The following is a 19,954-nucleotide window of genomic DNA, read 5'->3' on the forward strand; positions in this document are numbered from 1 at the left end:
CTCGAGATGCTTGTGTTTGGCCATATTGCTACCATACTCTTAATGCACTAGACTCCAAGTCCAAGACATGAGACATGCATCATGAATGAAATCAAAGTTCCAGGGGCGTAGTCACACCAACTTGATCCTGTTCCTTGGTTTCTTCTTCTTGGAAACTATCATTTCAACACCCCCACTCTCTCTCTCTCTCTCTCTCTCTCTGTGTGATTACCTAATGCCTTACAAAGATGTCTTTGTAATTGAATCGGTGACCCATTAATTTGCGAGGAAGTCTACCTTTGATAGTCATAAGGACCTTTCAGAGAACATCGTCTCTATAAAGTTCAAATTAGAACTACTAATCTAAATTCATTTAAAGCATATAAGAAAATATTAACAAATTAAAGAGCGCTTGGGGTTAAAAATTCATGTGTGAACTAGGATACAAAATGACATTCCAAGTCAATTTTTTTTTTTTTAAACCCAACGCAATGCGCTTAATATATATGATGAACAAACCGGGGCCTTGGGTTTATCATGTTTATCGTAAATGGGTCCAAATCTAGGCTTGGCCTTCGATTTCAAAGGAAACAAACAAAACATAAAATGTGAAAATACAAAGGCATGTTTATTTGTGTTCCCTTTTTTTTTTTTTTGCTTTGAAAATGGTTTTAAAATACAGTTTTTAAAAATAGTTTTAGAATTAAAAAAATTAGCAAATAATGATGGTGGCTGGAAGTTAACGGTGATGACTTGTGATAGTGATTAGTTAGGAACCAAAAGTAATATGTGTTTTAAAAATAAGAAAAATTAAAAATAATAAAACTAATTTTGAAAACAATTAAAATCAAAACATTTATCTAAACAATTTTTTTACCTTTTTTATTTTTAAAATAAAAAATATGTTTTTGAAAACAGAAAAAAACAATAGACCCTAAGTTAGCTTATCTTTCAAATCAGTAGCCTTGTGTAGATGATTTCTTTTTCTTGGATTTAAGGTGGTAACAATCCTAATCAAGGTTCAACAAGATACAATAAAGAGGACTTCCTCTTATCATCACCACCTTCCTATAGTAAGGAGGTAGTTGATCAAAAGAATAAAAAGATTCTAATAAATCAAGCCTATTAGTGACTAACAAATGAACACAAACATTAGCCTCTCTAAACATAAATGAAAGTGTAAGAGGGCTACTCTTAGATAAAAGGAATCTAGCATAACTAATCAGATCTCTAAAAGGATGCAAAGTTAAAGTAGAGCAAGTGATAAGATTCACCGCCTCTACATAGTCAGCAAACACATTAATATGATAGAGCCCTGTTTGTGAGCAAAGTTCCAATCCTTGGGTGATAGCAATAATTTCGGTAATGGTTGGGGGAAAGTTTCCTACATTTGAATTAAATCTAGCAACCTAATTAGCATTGCTGTTTCTTAACACACCACCACATCTAGAGGTATCTTCTCTATATGATCCATCTATATCGAGTCTCATAACAGAATCTTTAAATCTCTATCATTGACTGTTACTTCTTTCCTTGAGGAATCTCGTGGATAAAGATCTTTGCAGCTTAAGCTCATTTTGCACCCTTTAAATAATGTCAAGGTGCTACTTCTCCTCTACCTCCTCCTTTAATGAGAACACCTTTTTACATATAGAACACCAGAGATCCCAACAAACATGCCTGAATAAATCATCCTAACATAATTGATTTGTATTTTCATTCCCTACATTGTGTTTCAAGTTCTAAGGCACCCGATCTACTCCATTTTGATTTTTAAAATTGCTCTACTCCTTGATTTTGACTAACCTCTTCCATTGTTCCTTCACTCTCAAACAATCTTAGATTAGGTGCATTACAACTTTCCTTTGGTTGCAATCCCATGGACATAGATCAAATCCCCCACAACTACAATGAACTCTTAAAGTAGTTGTCTATAGTCTATCTTGAGCTAAGAGCTATATATGAATCTTGATTTTTTCTAGCCTAATCCAGCTCTAGATTTCTCCTGCCGTTGATGGTGTACCCATAATAAGAAATTTATATGCAAAAGAAACATTAAAATCTCCATCTGAAGATGGTTTTCGGCCATATGAATGAGTCCTCTCCTCTCTCAACTCTTAGGCTATGAGTATGAGCAATACTATAAATGATGTTACTAGGTAGGCACATCTTATTTTGTCAAGTTTCCAACCACTATTCTCATCAACATGTGCCTTTGCATCACATTTGTCATTCATAGCTGTGTGAGCTAGGGGTACATCAAAAGGTACCCACAAATTAGTCCAAAACTTAACTCTCTTTGTAAAGCTTTCCCAACAGTTAACAATACTTCTCCAATTCAATGACATGTTTGCCCTTTTCTTTACAATTAGTATAACACTAATACCATAATTATTTAGCTCTTACCACCTGGATCCAAATAGACTTATCATTATTGAGAAGCTTTTAATAAAGCTTGAAGATGAAAGCTTTGTTTTGGATGTTAAGATCTTTAATACCTAAGCCTCCTTTTTTCTTGTCTTGAATTACATCCTTCAAAGCGAGCAAATGTAACTTCTTATTCTCACTAGTATCACCCCATAAAAAGTGTCTGTATTCTTGATCAATCTTGACAATTAGCTTTTTTTTGAATAAAAGGTTATGAGAAAACTGTGCTATGTGATATGATATGTTATATCAGCGTACAAGAAATTTATACAACCAAGAGGTGGAGTATTGAAAATATAAACTCTAGGGTTTTCGACAGGAGCTTGGTAAGTCAACTAATCCGTACATTTATTTGCTTCTCTAAAACCGTGATCAAAAGTGATCATCTAGTCTTTCATAACAAAATCTCTGATTTTGTTGATAGTTCCAGCAAGGGGATAATTTGTAGAGAATTCATTGTGTATAAGTGCGAGAGCTTCTGTAGAATCAGAGTAGACGTTAAACTTATCAAATTTTTTTGCCTAACAAATGTTAAGTCCTTCCAAGATGCCTATAAGCTTTGCTCGGCAGTTAGCTTTTTGAGTAATAACATTATTTGTATATAATAGCTGGGCATTGCAAAAATAACTGATTTGATTAGGATAGTTCTACCTGTAGTATTAAGGACCTTCCTCTTCTACCCCAACAAATGCTTCTTGGTTTTATTGAGAACAGGAGTAAAAAGATTATATGAGGCTTTTTTATGGATAAGCAGTATTCTCAAATACTTTCCAAGATCTCCCGTCAGCTTCACTTGTAACCTGTTACTCAATTCAATTACTCTATTCAAATGAACATTCTTCAAGTAGCACATATGAGTTTTGTTGTTATTCATCCTTTAACTCGAGTAAAAGAAAAACTTCTGAATACACTCTTTAATGACATGCACTTACCCTATAGATGCTTCTTAAAAAAGGAACAAGGTCATCAGGAAAAAACAAGCGTGTGATGTCAAGTCCATCCTTAGTGACTTTTAATGGTTTTTGGTTCTGTCTCTGAATCTCGCAATAGTAATGCAAGTCATAATTACCTTGTGTAATCTGTTATTAATGCAAGTCATATTTACCTTGTGTATATGATTTTGGTATACTTGAAGTCATTTTTTAAGTCATGTCCTGGCTTGATTAAAGATCCAAAGTAAGAAAAATTAGATAGCAGTATGATTTTTCTAAATGACCAGTTGGTGAAGGAAGCTAGATGAAATTTTAAAAAAAAATCATATAATTTTTTAAGAGGAAATTAGTTCAATGGCTTAAAAAAATACAGCTTTCATAAATTATGGGTGAAAATTTTAAATATTTTAAAATATGATCCATTCATAAAATAATTTAGATGTATTTTACTTTTTTATTCTTAGATTAAATTTATTATTAAAATATAATATATCTATTGTAATTAATCCTTAACTGACTGAATTGTTTCTTTTTTTCTCTAAATCATTCCTTTTTTTCTCTAAATATAAAATTGTTGGTGCCTTTATTCATAGCAAAGCTTTTTTTCTGTCTCCCTCTTTGTTTTTTTTCAAAAACATTATGATGAGGACATTAGACATTGAGAAGGAATTTTCATTTCTAAAAGCAAAATACTAGGCTGGAATTAATCTATTATCTGTCATCAAATTTTTACTATCTTCACATCTTTTAATAACATCAATTTTTTTATGCATTATGTTTGATTTATTTTGGATAAATAATTTTGTATTTTTCATGTTACTGATATGTAATACTACATCATTGATATACGTATGTATATTAATGATAAATAAGTTTATGTTTAATTGTTTAGTTATATTGATCTATGATAGTATATTAGTGAGATATACCAGTATATCAATGATATAGTGTCATGAATCAGTAACACAAAAAATATATAATCATTTGCTCAAAACAAATTAAATACAGTCCACAAAAATTTTTGGACTCTTAGTTTATCACAGAAAATTAAATAAACTAATAAAATAATCCTAAATTTGTAGCTCCATTTTTCCATCAACGTGCTCCATTCCGTCAAGTACCATTAATGTATCTCACCTCGCATTTGTTTATTGTGGTCGTTACTGTGGCTTGCTCATACTGCTTTGCTGTCTCGCATTCATCTCTCATGTCTAATTCCATCTTCTCTCTCGCATTCACCTCTCTCGTTTTAGAGATTTCTTGCGTTTTGAATCTTTTGGTACTTGCAAAAAGTAGATATTAAAAGGGCATTTTTATAAATTAATTATAAATTAAATATTAAAAAGGTCATTTTTGAAATTTAAAAAAGAATAAGCTTTTTTTTCACTTGATCTTATGATATGGGCTATGTGTGCAAAAGCTTCTTTTTTTAAATGAAAATTTCATTTAATTTTTCTTGATGGGACAATTAAAGGGACAATGAGAGGGCAACAAAAACACAAGCTGAGACAAGGGAGAACGGGCCGGGTAGCCCATAAGGATGATTAGAAAACTGTGGGCCAGTTTGTTAAGGAACCACCTGTGAGAGTAATAACAATTCCTTTTATTACAAAAAATAATAATAATTCCTTTTCAATTCCTCAGATAGGAGCATCCCCACTTGCCTGTATCATTGTCACTTCTTGTTTTAGAAAAATCGTCATTCAACGTCATCGTAAAGCTAGGCATAAAATCTTGATAAGTTTGTAGCTCTAGCAGATCCTCCTTCAACTTGTAGAAATCTGATGACTAGGGATTTGCAATTTGAACATGCTGGTCTTCCTGCTCATTTAATACATAAGAATAATTTTAAATTCTTAATTTCTACCCCTGCCCAGGCCTATCCTTACCGCCTCAACCACACCCTTACATTTTATTTTAAATTTCATGTAACATATAGTAAGCTTACCCAATTGAAGATATTTTGAAATAAAGCAGATTAAAAACATCGCATTAAGGGAAAGTTTATTAATTAGACCTCTTTCTATATACAGTCTATGATTTGTGAATGATATACAACTAGCATATGCACATGTATGTGAAAATAATTACATATATGAAATAGTATTTTTACTCTCATAGCTAGTTTCTTAATTTTTGCGTTGCAAATATATCTTAAGAAGAAGAAGAAGAAGATGCTCTCGGCAAATTACATAAATATAATTTTGCAACAATTAAAAACGATGTCCATCTTCTTAGGTCGAGAAATACTAGATTCGAAGTTTGATTCTCTTGAAGATATCTTTGCCTTCCCCAACAACAAGGGAAAAAAAGAAAGCGATTGGAATCGTGGAATCGGTAAGAATTCATATTTTAACGTAAGAATCTTATGTGGCATTCTGACACACAGCCATACGAGACAGGCTAATCTATTGAAATATGCATAGGATTCATTTCTTCAACACATTAGATATATACAGTATCCTGACTTACATAATGCATCCAGATCGATCAGACATATATGTTGTATCGGAATTACAAAAATGATATATATATTAATCACTGACCAGGCAGCTTCATGACAACTTAATTAATTTAAATGGCAGAGAAGAATAACTCAGAACGGCAAGATTGGGTTCAACTTTACACACACACACACCCCATAGAAGATTGGGTTCCACTTACCTGGTCTCCCCACCCCCCTTCTCCCCCCATTTCAATTTGATTGAGGAATTAATAATGTCTCAAACTCTAAAGACTCAAAACATTGATATGCACCAGTCGTCGAAACTGTTTGTGCAAAAAACAAAAACCATTTTTGACGACCAGATCACACCTTGATTGCATTATTATTTCACACAAGGTTTTTTATATAGTTTTGATGATAAGAGTAAACTACTTACATATTTCAATATTATTTACCATATTATTAAAAAGGCGAACGTGATTTCTGAATTGACTTTTTTTTTCCCCCTTTAACCGTATAGCTATAGGTAGTTTACGAAATCGTGGTGAGAGCCCAATATAAATAATAATTAATTTGACAGACACATTTGAAAATGTGGTACGGGGTTTACGAAATCGTGGATGTGCGTGAAATTTTCCAGAGGAGGACCAAGCAAATATTGGAAAGAGGTCTGCAAATATAAACAAGTATATGGTGGGGGTTCTCTATACAGTATTCATGGATGCGAGGGATGTCCTTATCTGGTCGGACACATATATATGTATCCTATTAATTATGTCGATAACTGTTCGGTTTATTATTCCCTTCCGAGTGCTTATCTGTAAAATCAAGCTAAGAATTTTATTTTTTTTATCTGATACTACAACAAGCACATGGGATATTTTGGGTGTGTAGGCTTTCGGGTGATGAGGGAAAGGACACAGCCACATAGGATGCCATGGCCCGAACGCAAGAAGCCAAAAGCGGTTGAATTGTCCGATATATATAATATAACAGCACTGACACAATTATTACAGATTCTCTCTAATTTACGTTTTTTTTCGTTTGTTTCCATCATACTATAATGTCACACACACACACACATATATATATATTTGCTCCTCGGCGTTGCTCTCTCAATTCCTCAAAAACAATATAGTCAAAAACAGGTTGCCTCTGTACTCCTCTAATTATTTAATGGTTTGATTGTTAAAGTTCACCTAACATCCATGATTCGATCGATCCGCGCTGCCTATAGTATAGCAGTAGTCGAGGCCCCAAATCTCTTCGTGTATATAATGTCTAGAGCGTTGCGCCCTTCCAAGCTGTTTCCATCAAAGTCCTTAAATTTAATACTGAATTACTCACTTAGCTTGCACATTTATAATTTCCTTACTAGATCATTCGTAGCGGTTTTATCGAAATAAGAAATGGTAAACAGTGGTGCGTGATTAACACGGTAAAAGCTTTTATAGATATACCCACAAAAGCCTAAAAGCTAGCTGGGTGGAATTGGGGAGTAAATTGAGATGCGTGCTTGGCCTCAAAACAATCGATTTAAGAACATCGTTTGAGACAGCTCGATGGTCAGTGCCCTGTGTAGATAGTTTGTTTTTCCGATTTGTATAGCGACGTGTTAGGGGTTAGACGTAGTAGCTAGTGGTGAGAAAAAGGCAAATCGCGTAGTTCTTGCATCTTACCTACGAAGGCAAGAGTAGTTTGAAACTTATAGTAGCTAGGAAATTGACCTGATAGAGCTATTACGAGGAATCAGAATTTATGAGCTTTCAAGAGCTAAAGTAATGTCTTCAATCGCGTGGGATTGCATGGTTGCAACTATGGGACTACTCTATGTAACTCCTAAATTACGTAGACCACCTCCATCAGTTTTGCTAAGAGATACAGCTCCCTTGATCGATAACATCAAATCATCACCTGATCGATCAATACAGAATCTGGGAGATGATGAATCACCTTGCCTGTTGTTTGGGTGATGCATATGCATGTATCTATTTGTAGATATGTCTCAAACTGTGTTAACTCCAATAATGACCATAAAAGTCATTGATCCGTCGAGCCATTCGACCATGGGACCGTGTGAGCCCTGTTTTATGTCAGTCAAGTAGTCTTCCGATCCAATCTAATCTAATCCTTTTTCTTTTTTTTTATTGTTTTTTAATTGCGGGCTCGAAAATATAATGATTCAATAAAAAAAGGCGTAAGAAAGTTGAATGCTTGACTGTGCGTGCTAAAACAGGTGTCATGCGTCACTAAATAGTACTCCCTCCGGTTAAAAAAATATTCATATACACTAATAAAATTTTCATTCCTATAAAAATATTTATTATTTATTATTATTATTTTCAGTTTAAATTACCAAAACATTTTATAATAAGTGAGAAATACACTTACACAAATATCTAAGTTAATAAATATAAGTTGTAAAATAATAAATATATTTTTTACATATATTAAGTTGTTTATATTTTAAATTAAAGTTAACTAAAAAATGCTTATATTTTGAATTAGAGAAAAGTATGAATAACTATTTTCTACCAATCTAGAAGAGATTATCGACAAATAAAAATCAACCTCTCTATTTCCTTATAGAAGATAATGACCTTTCAAGATTCGAGTCTTTCTCCGCCATCATCCGCGCGCCAAAGACCAAATTATACGCGAAAATCATTGAATAAACCTGAAATTGATATTATTTCCCAACCATAGTTAACTAACCACCCATGAAACCGCTAACACAGTCTTTTCCTAAGAAAAAAAATACCGCGTGAATCACAAGTTGTCCCTAGAGAGACGCCTTTTTAGTTTTTTTGGGTTTTTTTTTTGGGAAGAAAAGGAAGGTGCAAAATGAAAAGATGGATACCTTTTCTTAAGAAAAAGTAGTGATGCAAAAAGATAAATAGCGAAGATGAATGGTGCAACAAGTTTGTAGGAGGAGCTATAATAGTAAGAAGTAACAGGAACATGAAGGAGACATACGAGGGAGGAGAAGAAAACATGGGAGGGACGTTTCATGGACTGGGAATGCAAGAGAGCAGTGGCAATGGAAGGACCCAATGAGGACAACATTGCGACGGGGAAGTAATCGGTTGCACTTTTTGGGAGGAGGGACGGAGGGCGGGGGGCCCACAGAGCACAGTGTAATTTGTGTGGGTGGGTCCCAGACGATGACACAGAGAGGGACAGAGGTATCACGGACCACGGTCCTATCTCCCCACCGTCGATCGCATCGGGAAAAGAGACCCTTAAGCCCCACTAGGACTACGACCCCACACGCACACCCTCTGACCTCCCCTGCTCTTACCTCATCGCATGCCTCCTGAAAAAGCCCTCTTCCCTCTAATTATGCCTTAATCATTCTACCCTCTCAGAAAGGTAACTTACTTTTCTCTTCACTTTACCCCATCACACTTGTACTTCCAAGCTCTTAATAGAATAATAACTTATTTAATTATGTTCATTTATCCCCGAGCCTAATACTTAGTGTAAAGATTTACGTAACTTATTTTATGTACTGCTAGTACTCTATTAAAGTTTCGGCTTTTTAAGCAAACAGTTTGGAGTTCGTGTCCACAAAACACAATTCCCTCTAGCAATTAATAAACATTCTGGTTCACTAGGCGAGAGGCAGCGGGTCACACACAATTCGACGAATATTGTGGGTGTGACTTGTGTCCGTATTCGTGTGTCTTTGTGCTTGTGGTGGCCCATCACAATCTATGGCTGACCGTGATCGAGGATGGCAGTAAATAAGATGATGAGCTTGAGATCAGAGTCGCTCCTCGTCTACCACCAAACACACTGCAAGAGCTACCAGTGCTAGTGGGGGGAGAGAGAGAGAGAGAGAAGGTCAGGAAAGAAAAAAAAAAAGGCTCCAATATTATCTTTATCTATATAGCCAGCCATCCTATTCGAGTGGTTTTGGTTTTACGCCGATACATTCGAAATCAAACAAACCAGGAACCAGATGAGCTGCGAGAAAGAGTCCGAAGCTCTTTGCATTACTATATAGTTTCTTTCGAGGTTCAATATATATATTTTTATATATTTTGGTAATTAGGTTCAGGATCTAGTTTCGGCCATGGCCTTTTCTTGAGTTTGGCAGAATCGAAGTCAGCCAGGTCTTGTAGTATAGTTTTGGGTAGCATCCAAAAGAATTTATGTTGATTTGGCTTTTGCTTCTGGAGCCCCTTTGTTTTCTTGCTCGTACTGTCTGATACCGTTGAAAGTTTGCTGTTCGCTTCTGCTTCCCTGACCCTTCCCCTTTTATTTCCACTATGCAAATGCTATCTGGCGACCCCTTTTCCTTATCCTCTTCCATCGGCGGGTTTGCTTCCGCACCGAACCCAAACCCTAACCCTAAACTTAACCCCCCTCCCCTCCCTAAGAAGAAGAGGAATCTACCGGGAACACCAGGTTCGTAGTCGATCACTTCTTTGCTGATTTTCTCTCTTGATCTTTTGCTAAAGGGTGTTTATACTGTCACGTGACAGATCCAGATGCGGAGGTCATCGCTCTCTCACCCAAGTCTCTCATGGCTACCAATCGATTCATCTGTGAAATATGCAACAAAGGGTTCCAGAGAGACCAAAACCTGCAGCTTCACCGAAGAGGACACAACCTCCCATGGAAGCTGCGACAGAGGTCGAACAAGGAGGTTCGGAAGAAGGTGTACATATGCCCAGAGACGACATGCGTACACCATGACCCCTCCAGAGCATTGGGGGACCTCACCGGGATAAAGAAGCATTTCAGCAGAAAACACGGGGAGAAGAAGTGGAAGTGCGACAAGTGTTCGAAGAAATACGCAGTCCAGTCCGATTGGAAAGCTCACACCAAAACTTGTGGTACTAGAGAATATAAGTGCGACTGTGGTACCCTCTTCTCTAGGTATACTAATTTCCCCACCTTGCCTCATTTTGCTCATCATAAATGCTTCTATTGGGGGGAATTTATTGCTTCTTTTATTAGTGTAAATGATTAGGTAATTAATGAGGCATTCGTCCAATTTTTAAAACAGGAAGGATAGTTTCATCACCCACCGAGCTTTCTGCGATGCCTTGACAGAAGAGAGTGCGAGGCTCACCTCAGTTGGCACGTCAGATTTAAATTTTAAAAACGAAGACAGCGTGATGAACTCTAACTCTCAGCTTAGCTCGGCACATGGATTTGGCATTTCTCAATTTGGTGCAAATGGATTTCGCTCAGAATTTGATGGGATGGGCATGAGTATGGGTGGTGCAGACCAGCAGATGAGGCCAAGCTTGTCACTGTGGTTGAACCAGCTGGGAAATCATCGCATCAATAATCCGCTAGATGTTGGACCTAATTCTGGCCTTTATGTGTCATCTTCAAGTTCTTCAGGTTTGCCCGAGATCAACATGCAAATTCCTCAACCCAATAATACCTTTGCTCCCTCTTCTTTGTCCAATTATTCCCCATCTTCACTTCCTATTGGGAAAAAAGGAGAAAGCAGTGGAACCGCAAACTTAGTACCCATTTATAATTCAGACCCTCGAAACAATCAATCAAAGCCAGCTTCTCCCATGTCAGCCACTGCACTTCTACAGAAAGCGGCTCAGATGGGTTCAGCCAGAAGCAGCAACTCCTCCATCTTTAGCGGCAGTTTTGGAGTCATGAGCTCTTCTTCTTCCCAGACTACGGCAAGTCTCGAAAATAATGCCGACCCAAACCGTAACAACGAGCTGAACCAAATGTATCAGAGTACGAAGCAATCAGAGAATTTTCGTTCAAGCAGCAGTGGTGTCGGCGTGTTGGGAGTAAGCAATAACTTCAGCTCATTGACGCATTCATCGAACAGTGGTCTTGATGAACTTGTGTCGCAATCCCATGGAAGGCAAATTAATAAACAAGTGCCATTGAAGCTGCATCCTGATTCAAACCCCGGGGAACATGGTTACACCAGAGATTTTCTTGGAATGAGCGCTGCAGGAGGAGCTGGCTCTCCTTTCCTTCCCCAGGAGCTCGCCAAGTATGCTTCCATGGCCTCATCCATGGGTATGTCTCAATTCACGAGTAGCACTACTCAATAAGTTAAGCTAGCTTTTCAAGTGCTCATGTGCCATGATATACATGAGCTTATGCAATATGATTCAACCCGAAGTAAGGCGACGAGCTAGAAGTTAGAACGAGTTAATTAATGTCAGGTGGGTGAACGATGGAGTTCGCGAGAAGTCAGAATTTAAAGTGAGGTCCCACCACTGCATGTCAAGAGTTGCGATCAGTCATGCATGTTCTCCATGTTGCTTTGCTTCTGTCTTAGCATTGTTATCGTTTTTGGTTTCTCTTCCTAGACAGAAATCCAAGGATGAATAAAGTAAAATTGTCATTCATCATACGGTGTATGACTACATCTAACCTGGCTGACCATGACTCTGAAAAAAAGAGACTTGGAAAAATAAAAACTAGGTATTTAGGTACGTTGTAATATTATTTTTACTGACCATCGGTCGAATTCTGGCACCTCGTCAACTTGAAAGGGCAACAAAAATTTAGAGGAATTGATTTTAGTCCAAATCTTTAATCCACCTTGACACTGCATCGCAACAGGTGGCTATATATGTATGTATGTATGTTAGTTACCAGGCGTTGTAATGATTACTGGGGGAGGTTTGGAAGAAGAAGCTCCTTACGTCCCTTGCTTCCTGGCAGATCGAGTTGAGCGTAGCGTGGTAGCGGTGGAGTAGGAAGAATCTAGGTGCTATTTATAGATAGGCTTTTTGGCAGAGCCCTGATTCTCGGAAAGCATGGCGGAGTCTTGCTCTCCAGCCTGACTGGGTGTTCATGACATCTCTTCAGGAACATTGAAGGTTTTAGTGATTCAGGGAAGCCGTTGGATTTGTGAAATGATATGGCTCCATTAAATGACACTGATAATTGGCTGGGTAGTTAGATTAAAGGCCGAAGTTGGTGCGGTCAAGCGTTCTGGGGCGTTGGCAGTGTGGCATGACAATTCATGGTTGCTCCTCTGCATAGTAACAGCGAAGTGTACGTTTGACGGCATCGATTTTAGATGATCCGAAAACGATGGCATTTTAAATAAAGCGGTACGAATGTTCAATCGTGTGTAAAACCAGAGTTATAATTACTGTGCGCCCTACGTTGCATTGTCTCCATCTCCGACACAATCCTTGACAAAAGTAATATACTAGAAAAAAGTGAACGGGACTTCCTAGTTCCTAGATCCTGGTTGGGTTCCTACACCGGCACGTGACTGTCTCATATTTATGGACCGCTGCCTGGCCGGACAGGCCCGTCATCTCATTCACCAGCATATCACCCCATCTTTCATGAGAGTAGCTGTGACCTGTGACCGGAAGCAAGCATGGTCATTATTTGTACTCACTCTTTCGTACTCGGCAGCGCAAAGAATTGGAACATATGCGCGTTAAGATTGGATAGGTTCCACAAAAACTACATGCTATACATGATCATATTTACTTAACTTCTTTGTCGTTCATTTGGAGTATTGATCTGGCATTTAAAAAGGATAAAGCCACGCACACGCACCCAGTGTTGGGTAGCGCCGCCATCATGTGATTTCTGATTGAAGTCAAGCATGGTTAAATAATAAATACCATAGCAAGCCGAAAAGAATATCTCAATGTACTTCGTAGCGGGTGAGAAGCATTTTTTTTTTTTTTGACCAACTTAACGGGTAAGAAGCTAAGTGAGTATAATTAAAGGACAGCCTGCATGCATGGCTAGGGCGGTGAGGTGGTCTCTCCAGCGTCCAGGGCCGTGTTCCCAAGGTGGGTAGGGTTTGAAGATGAGAGAGGAGAGAGAGAGAGAGAGTCAGAAGTCTCAAAAAATATGGGAAGACAAATAAATGAGGCTCGAGGCACCCACCCGGTGGACTTTTTATTGGTACTTGTCATGGCCACCGGCTTTTTGAGCCCTCACACGGGCCTAGCAATTCTTTTCTACTTTCAATGCTTCTACTAGCCGCCTGCTTTGGTCCGCCCGGGAGAAACAAATAAAAGTAACTAGCTTGCTGCTTTGCAACTTCCTTACCACACAATAATGATTCACCCCCATTAGCCCTGAGTTCAGTAACTACGCAACACTAATTTCTTTGCGTGCGTCTTTTGTTGATATTAAGATTCTTTTACACAAGACTCAAATTTCAATAGGCCCAGGGTTATTTTATCATTGTTTCGGAGGGATTCAAGTCATGGGGAAACCTATTTTTCCAGGTGAATATTCTGAGGTTTCTTTTCATAATATAAATATTATTTAAACTTATAACTTATTGATGCATCAGTGTCTGTATAATTTGATTAATATTTCTCTCGGAAATATATTAGCGAAGCATGTGGCACGTGTTAATTTTTTTTTCCTGATTTGTTAAAAAAATCTTGATTATTATATTTCATATATTTTATTCAGATTTTTATATACAACTAATGAAATATAACATTTTGTAACTCATTCATGGTTAAATTATTTATTTAATCCTTGCTCTTAAACTGTTGTCTTTTCACCCATCAAATTTTGTTGATGCGGCTAGTGATATGTTACTTTAACACTCAGCTTCCCTTGTGTGGGGGGTTTTGGTTGCTCTGTTTCGTGAGTGCTTTTGGCCGCTGTGCTATGATTCATTATACCTCTCTCTGCGGCGTGGGCTAGAGGAAAGGTTTTTTTTTTTTTTAACATCCCAATTTTTAATTTAGGAATTAATTATGAGAACTTTTGGTTAACTGAGGATTTAAATTAGGATCTTGGCCAAAAAAAAAATTAGGATCATGACCATTTTTTAAGAAATTTGAGGGCCAATTTGATAATTTGCTCATTTTATTTTAAATCAGATTTTTGAAACACGAAAGAACAGAACGCGGGTGGAAAAGAAAAGAAAAGAAATGAAGAACAAAAACGAGGAGAATTCAGCCATTGACGGAAGGAGAAGCTGATTTTTCAGACTACCTCACGTGAAGAAACACCCAGCTTCTCTTTCAGTCCAGCTCGGCCACTCAAGAAATTTGTTCATCTCCACCGAGCACACACACGCTCATGCTCTTCTCGCCTCCAGTTCAGTCGCACAGATCGCTCATCTCCATCTCTCCTCTTGGTCGCACGGGTTCGTTGCTCAAGATCATTCATCTCCTCTCAGTTCATGGAGTTCAGCTCGTCACACAGAATCATCGCACATCTTCATCTCAGTTTAGCTCGTTGCACGCCATCGCACAGCTTCTCTCTCAGTCCGAGTTCGGCCATGCTATTCACACGATTTTTGTTAAGTATTATAAAATATTTTTTAAATATTTCAAAAGGATTGTTATAAATTAATAATACTAATTTTTATTTAATTCTAATTATCATTTGCAACATATAATTTAAATGGCATTATTATTTAAAACTATTTTTTAATTGTAATTTAAGGTGATTTTATTGCTTTGCATTATGATATCTGCCTATAAAAGGCAGTGTTTGCCACAGGTTTAAAGAGAATTTTGATACTCTCAAACTTTCTCTCATCTTCTATCATATTGATTCATTGTTGAGTTGTCTGAGTATATTCTGTGAATTTCTATTGTCCCGTGTTCCTACTTTTAATAGGAATAGTTTGTTTGATCTTGAGAAGCTGTTGTGCGATTAATCCAATAGGGTGGAATAGATCTTAAAGACAATATTTTTGAGCACGATTTAGACTATATGTTTACCTGTTGGTGCCAGTAATTTTAAGAGCTATCTTCGACAAGTTAATCTTATTTGGATATACTAAGCCTGATGGGTTTGGACCCAATGGAGGTTTGGTGATGAGGCAATGAGTTCCCAATGATGTTTATAAACAAATTGAGTGTTGAGATGCATGTGATATGCAAAGTATATTCTAAAATGAGCAACAAGTGAAAATATGGACACCAACAATGCCAAATTTATTCCAAAATTCAGACTTGGTTAAAACCTCAAAAGCTCACATTTTGGGGTGAAAAGTCCTAACATGAACACTGATGGTGTTATAATCGATGAATCATCCATGGGACTTGATCTTCTTCTGCAGGTACATGTACAGTTTTTTTTAAAAAAAAAAATGGGGCAAGCCATAAACTTGGGAGCATTAAAAAGGATGATATAATGGTGCAAGAACTTGAACTAGACATGTGAAAACCCCAAACAGCAGCTTCGTCAACCACCTTGGGGTTAGTGTCTGCCTCCCTCTGGCTAAGTCTGAAATTTGCTTTTACATTTTTGAGATAATTGCCACTCAAAATTTTATCAAGCTAGTTGACAAATGTTTAGCAATGGCACATGAGTATATTATGGAGTCTTGAATGATAGTTTGTGGGCTAGCTGAGAATTTTGAGTTTTTTTTTTTTTAAATCCATATAGGCTATGAACATGGCTATCAAAGAGACGGTTTATGTCTTTAATGTGAATTATATAGAAATGTTTTTTTATGCAATTTGATTTAGAATTAAAGTGGCTAGTTGTTAGTTCATAGTGATCAAATTTAAAACAGAATGATGTTATAGTGGTGTGTGCTTATTATTGTATTTTGAATATTTACTAGTGCAAAATTAAATTTGAACGACATATTTTTTGTCACAATCCTTAAAAAAATTGTGGTAGTAGAAGACTTAGTGGCTCTTTTATAAGTAAGATACAAAATGTATCATTTGCGATAACAGTCCTTAGAAAACACTGTCCCCATAGATGTGTCTAATTCAACATATTTTAAATAAAATTATTAATTATTAATTGTTGGCCAAAAAATAAAATTATTAATTATATTATTTATTATTTCCTACTAATTTAGTAATATTTAAGATATATAAATTATGTCTCAAACAAGACATAATAAATTAATATTATTTAATATGTCATATTAATATTAAAATTAAATAATTAATAAATAAATTTCCTATTTATATTAAATTTTAAAATAAAAACTAATTGAAGTAAGAATATTTAATAAGTTATATTAATTATTTGATAATTGTGTTATTTTATATGTCTTAATCCTCAAAAAAATAATTTATAATTTATTTAATTTTTTTAATAATATTAATTTTATTTTTTTGAAATTTTTTTAAGTGATGCTAGCTGTCCCAGCTGAGGGTTTTCAAACCCTCAATTGGGACCTTTGGTGATAGGCCCCTTTGGACCTATCACCAAAGGTCCCCCCAGCTGCAAGAACCCTCAACTTGGCACATCACAAAAAAAATCAAAAATAAAAAAATTATTGATAATTTTTATGAATTTTAAATAATTTTATTTAAATTAAAACACATTTATTGTGTCTTAGTTCAAACACAATTATGAATATTAGCTAGATTTATGACAAAATTTATTAATAAAATATATTTTAAAAATATTATTATATATTTTTTAAATTTGACATAATAGTTATGTTTTAGATAAAAAAATTTAAAAACTTGAGAAAACTTTAACTAATTATAATTTTTTAACTAATTTTTAGATATAAATGAAATTACGTTTGACTATGAATTTACTAAACATTTATTTCTTAACTAAAAAAATTTAGAATTTTGATAAAATCTTAAAAATATCCCAATAAAAAATTTATAAATTTTTAAAAATTAAAAATATTTTAATTATAATTTTATTAATTAATTTTCAAACATAATTGTAAAACGCATTTAATTGTGGCTCTATGAGAACCTTTGGTGACAAGCGCCATTGGGCCCGTGGCCAAAGGTCCAACTGAGGGTTGGGGACCTTTGGCGATAGGCGTCCTCCGGCCTATCGCCAAAGGTCCCTTAGCTGGGGGCTAAACCCTCAGCTATCATAAAAAAATTTAAAAATCAAAATAAAATTTTTTAAAATTTTTTATGAATTTTAAATAATTTTATCCAAATTAAAACACATTTAATGTGTCTTAATTCAGACATAATTATGAGCATTAGCTAGAATTATGACAAAATTTAATAATAAAATATATTTTAAAAAATATTATTAAATATTTTTTAAATCTGATAATAATTATATTTTAGATAAAAAATTTAAAAATTTGAGAAAATTTTAACTAACTATAATTTTTTAAATATTTTTAAACATAATTAAAATTACATTTGAGTATAAATTTACTAAAATTAAAAAATAAGTTAATTATAATGTTTTAATTAATTTTGAGACATAATTAAAATTATGACTGAATTTAGTAAAATTAACAAATATATTAAGTATAATTTTTTAATTAATTTTGAGACATAATTAAAATATGTCTTAAATAAATTTAACAAAATATTTTTTAAATATTTTGAAAAGATTGTTATAAATTAATAATATTAATTTTTATTTAATTCTAATTATCATTTTGTAACATATAATTTAAATGGTATTATTATTTGAAACCATTTTTTAGTTGTAATTATGATGGTTTTATTACCCATCATTATAAGATTTTCCTATAAAAGGCTATGCTTGCCATAGGTTGAAAGAGAGCTTTAGTACTCTCAAACTTTCTCTCCTCTTTTATGATGCTAATTCATTGTTGAGTTGTCTGAATATATTATGTAAATTTTTATTATTCTGTGTCCTTACTTTAATAAAAAAAGTCTATTTAATCCTGGGGAGTTGCTGTGCGATCAATCTAGTAGGGTGAAATAGCTCTTAAGGACAGTATCCTGAAGCACGACTCAAACTATATTTTTACCTACTGGTACCAACAATTTTTCCCCTTGGCTTTGGTCTATCTAGATTCATTCCTTCAAGTATTCATCGACAATAGCTTCTTATGGATCTCTCATTTAGGCAATAGCTATAGAGAGTAAAATGAGAGGCTAAATCTTCAAAGATTCTCTAAAATGATAAATTTTCACTTGAGTTTTAGATCCTCTTGATTTTGATTTTGTGTAACTCAAATCTGATTCTAGTTTTTCTTATGATTTTAAATTTAATTCATTGCTTCTAATTAGATTGAATGAATTAATATGATGTCATTTATCTTATTAAGGATCAAATTGCTTTGGTTTACATTTTTTATTAAATTTGTGCACTTTAAGTATTTGAGTTTATGCTTTAATGGTATTTACTTGCTGAATTCGAATTTCTCTTACATCTTGCTCGATATTTTTGATTCATTTAGCTTCCATTGGGTCTTAATGAAGAGTTGATTATCTAAATTTAATTGTTCTAAATGTTAGAGCAATATTTTAGCAAGGCAAAAAAATTCAGTGTGATTTGTTTAATCAAAGTTTGACAATTGTTCAAGGGTTATGTGTGTTAGTTTAAGCCACATTTACCAAGTTTAAGTGGTCATTAGGCTTTTAATTTTGTCAATTAAGTAATATAGGGATCAAGCTCATGGAATTAAGCAGTCTATGATGATGGAATTGATTCAAAATTTAGAGAATTCACCCATTTACTTATTTGAATCAATTTTACTTCCATTCATTTTCACTTGAAATTTAAAAAACCAAAAATATTTTTCTTTTTGATTTTTGTTAAACCAATATTGATTTTAAGTTGTGAAGAGTTTATGAACTGAAACAGTTTGCTTAGCTTGCTCTCTTGAGATAAGAATGACCTAGGGTGTATGCAACATCCTAAATTTCTAATCCTGTGTTAGTGATTGATTAGTGGTTGAATTAGTGATTTAATGTGGAATTAAGGTTCTGGATAGTGAGATGTTATTTTGACTCCTTAAGGAGTTAATTGAACAAATGTGAGTAGAAGAGTGGAGTCTCAAAGCAGAGCATGTGAGTAGAGTGAGAATTTCTCTCATTGTGCCACACGCCGCAATGGAGGATGGATGCGACACGGCATATAGTGCAAAACTCAGATAAATGAGGTCGTGGCAGCTCATGAAAAGTAGAAGGGAAATAAGGAGAAAAGGATTAGACATGAAGAAGAGCCTAAGTTCTACTAGGGTATTGGTTTTCATGAGCAAGGGTGACATTTTCAACCTGTTACTTATCGGATAACACTTATATCACATTAACCTTCAATTCTATCCTATTTTCTCTTAGTTTTAATTAGTAAGAAATTGAATTTAGAAGTTTTAAGTAGTAGATTTCTTACCCTATAGTAATAGAAAGGTTATCCAAAACTACACTAGTACTTTGTGATTGATTTGAGTTAAAATGACAAAGCTTTGAAACTATAAGCATAATTTGACCTATCTAGAGAGAGAGAGAGTAGTGAGAGAAATTTGGCTAGATAAGGGTTAAAACTTGAAATAAAAGGTAAT

At 34.8% G+C, this 19,954-nt stretch overlaps 1 protein-coding gene across 1 annotated transcript; it reads left to right on the forward strand.

The window, feature by feature from the left end:
* The first annotated feature begins 9,555 nt into the window (after positions 1–9,555).
* Positions 9,556–12,134, forward strand: LOC129292704 (zinc finger protein JACKDAW-like). The gene is made up of 3 exons (XM_054930318.1): positions 9,556–10,197; positions 10,275–10,671; positions 10,802–12,134. Exons 1-3 carry the CDS (start codon positions 10,059–10,061, stop codon positions 11,832–11,834), a joined length of 1,569 nt encoding a protein of 522 aa, XP_054786293.1. The 5' UTR covers positions 9,556–10,058; the 3' UTR covers positions 11,835–12,134.
* The last annotated feature ends 7,820 nt before the right edge of the window (positions 12,135–19,954 follow it).

Source organism: Prosopis cineraria, unplaced genomic scaffold, assembly GCF_029017545.1.
Source record: "Prosopis cineraria cultivar Desert tree isolate PC_DT_omini unplaced genomic scaffold, ASM2901754v1 PC1, whole genome shotgun sequence".
In the NCBI taxonomy this organism is placed as follows: domain Eukaryota; kingdom Viridiplantae; phylum Streptophyta; class Magnoliopsida; order Fabales; family Fabaceae; genus Prosopis; species Prosopis cineraria.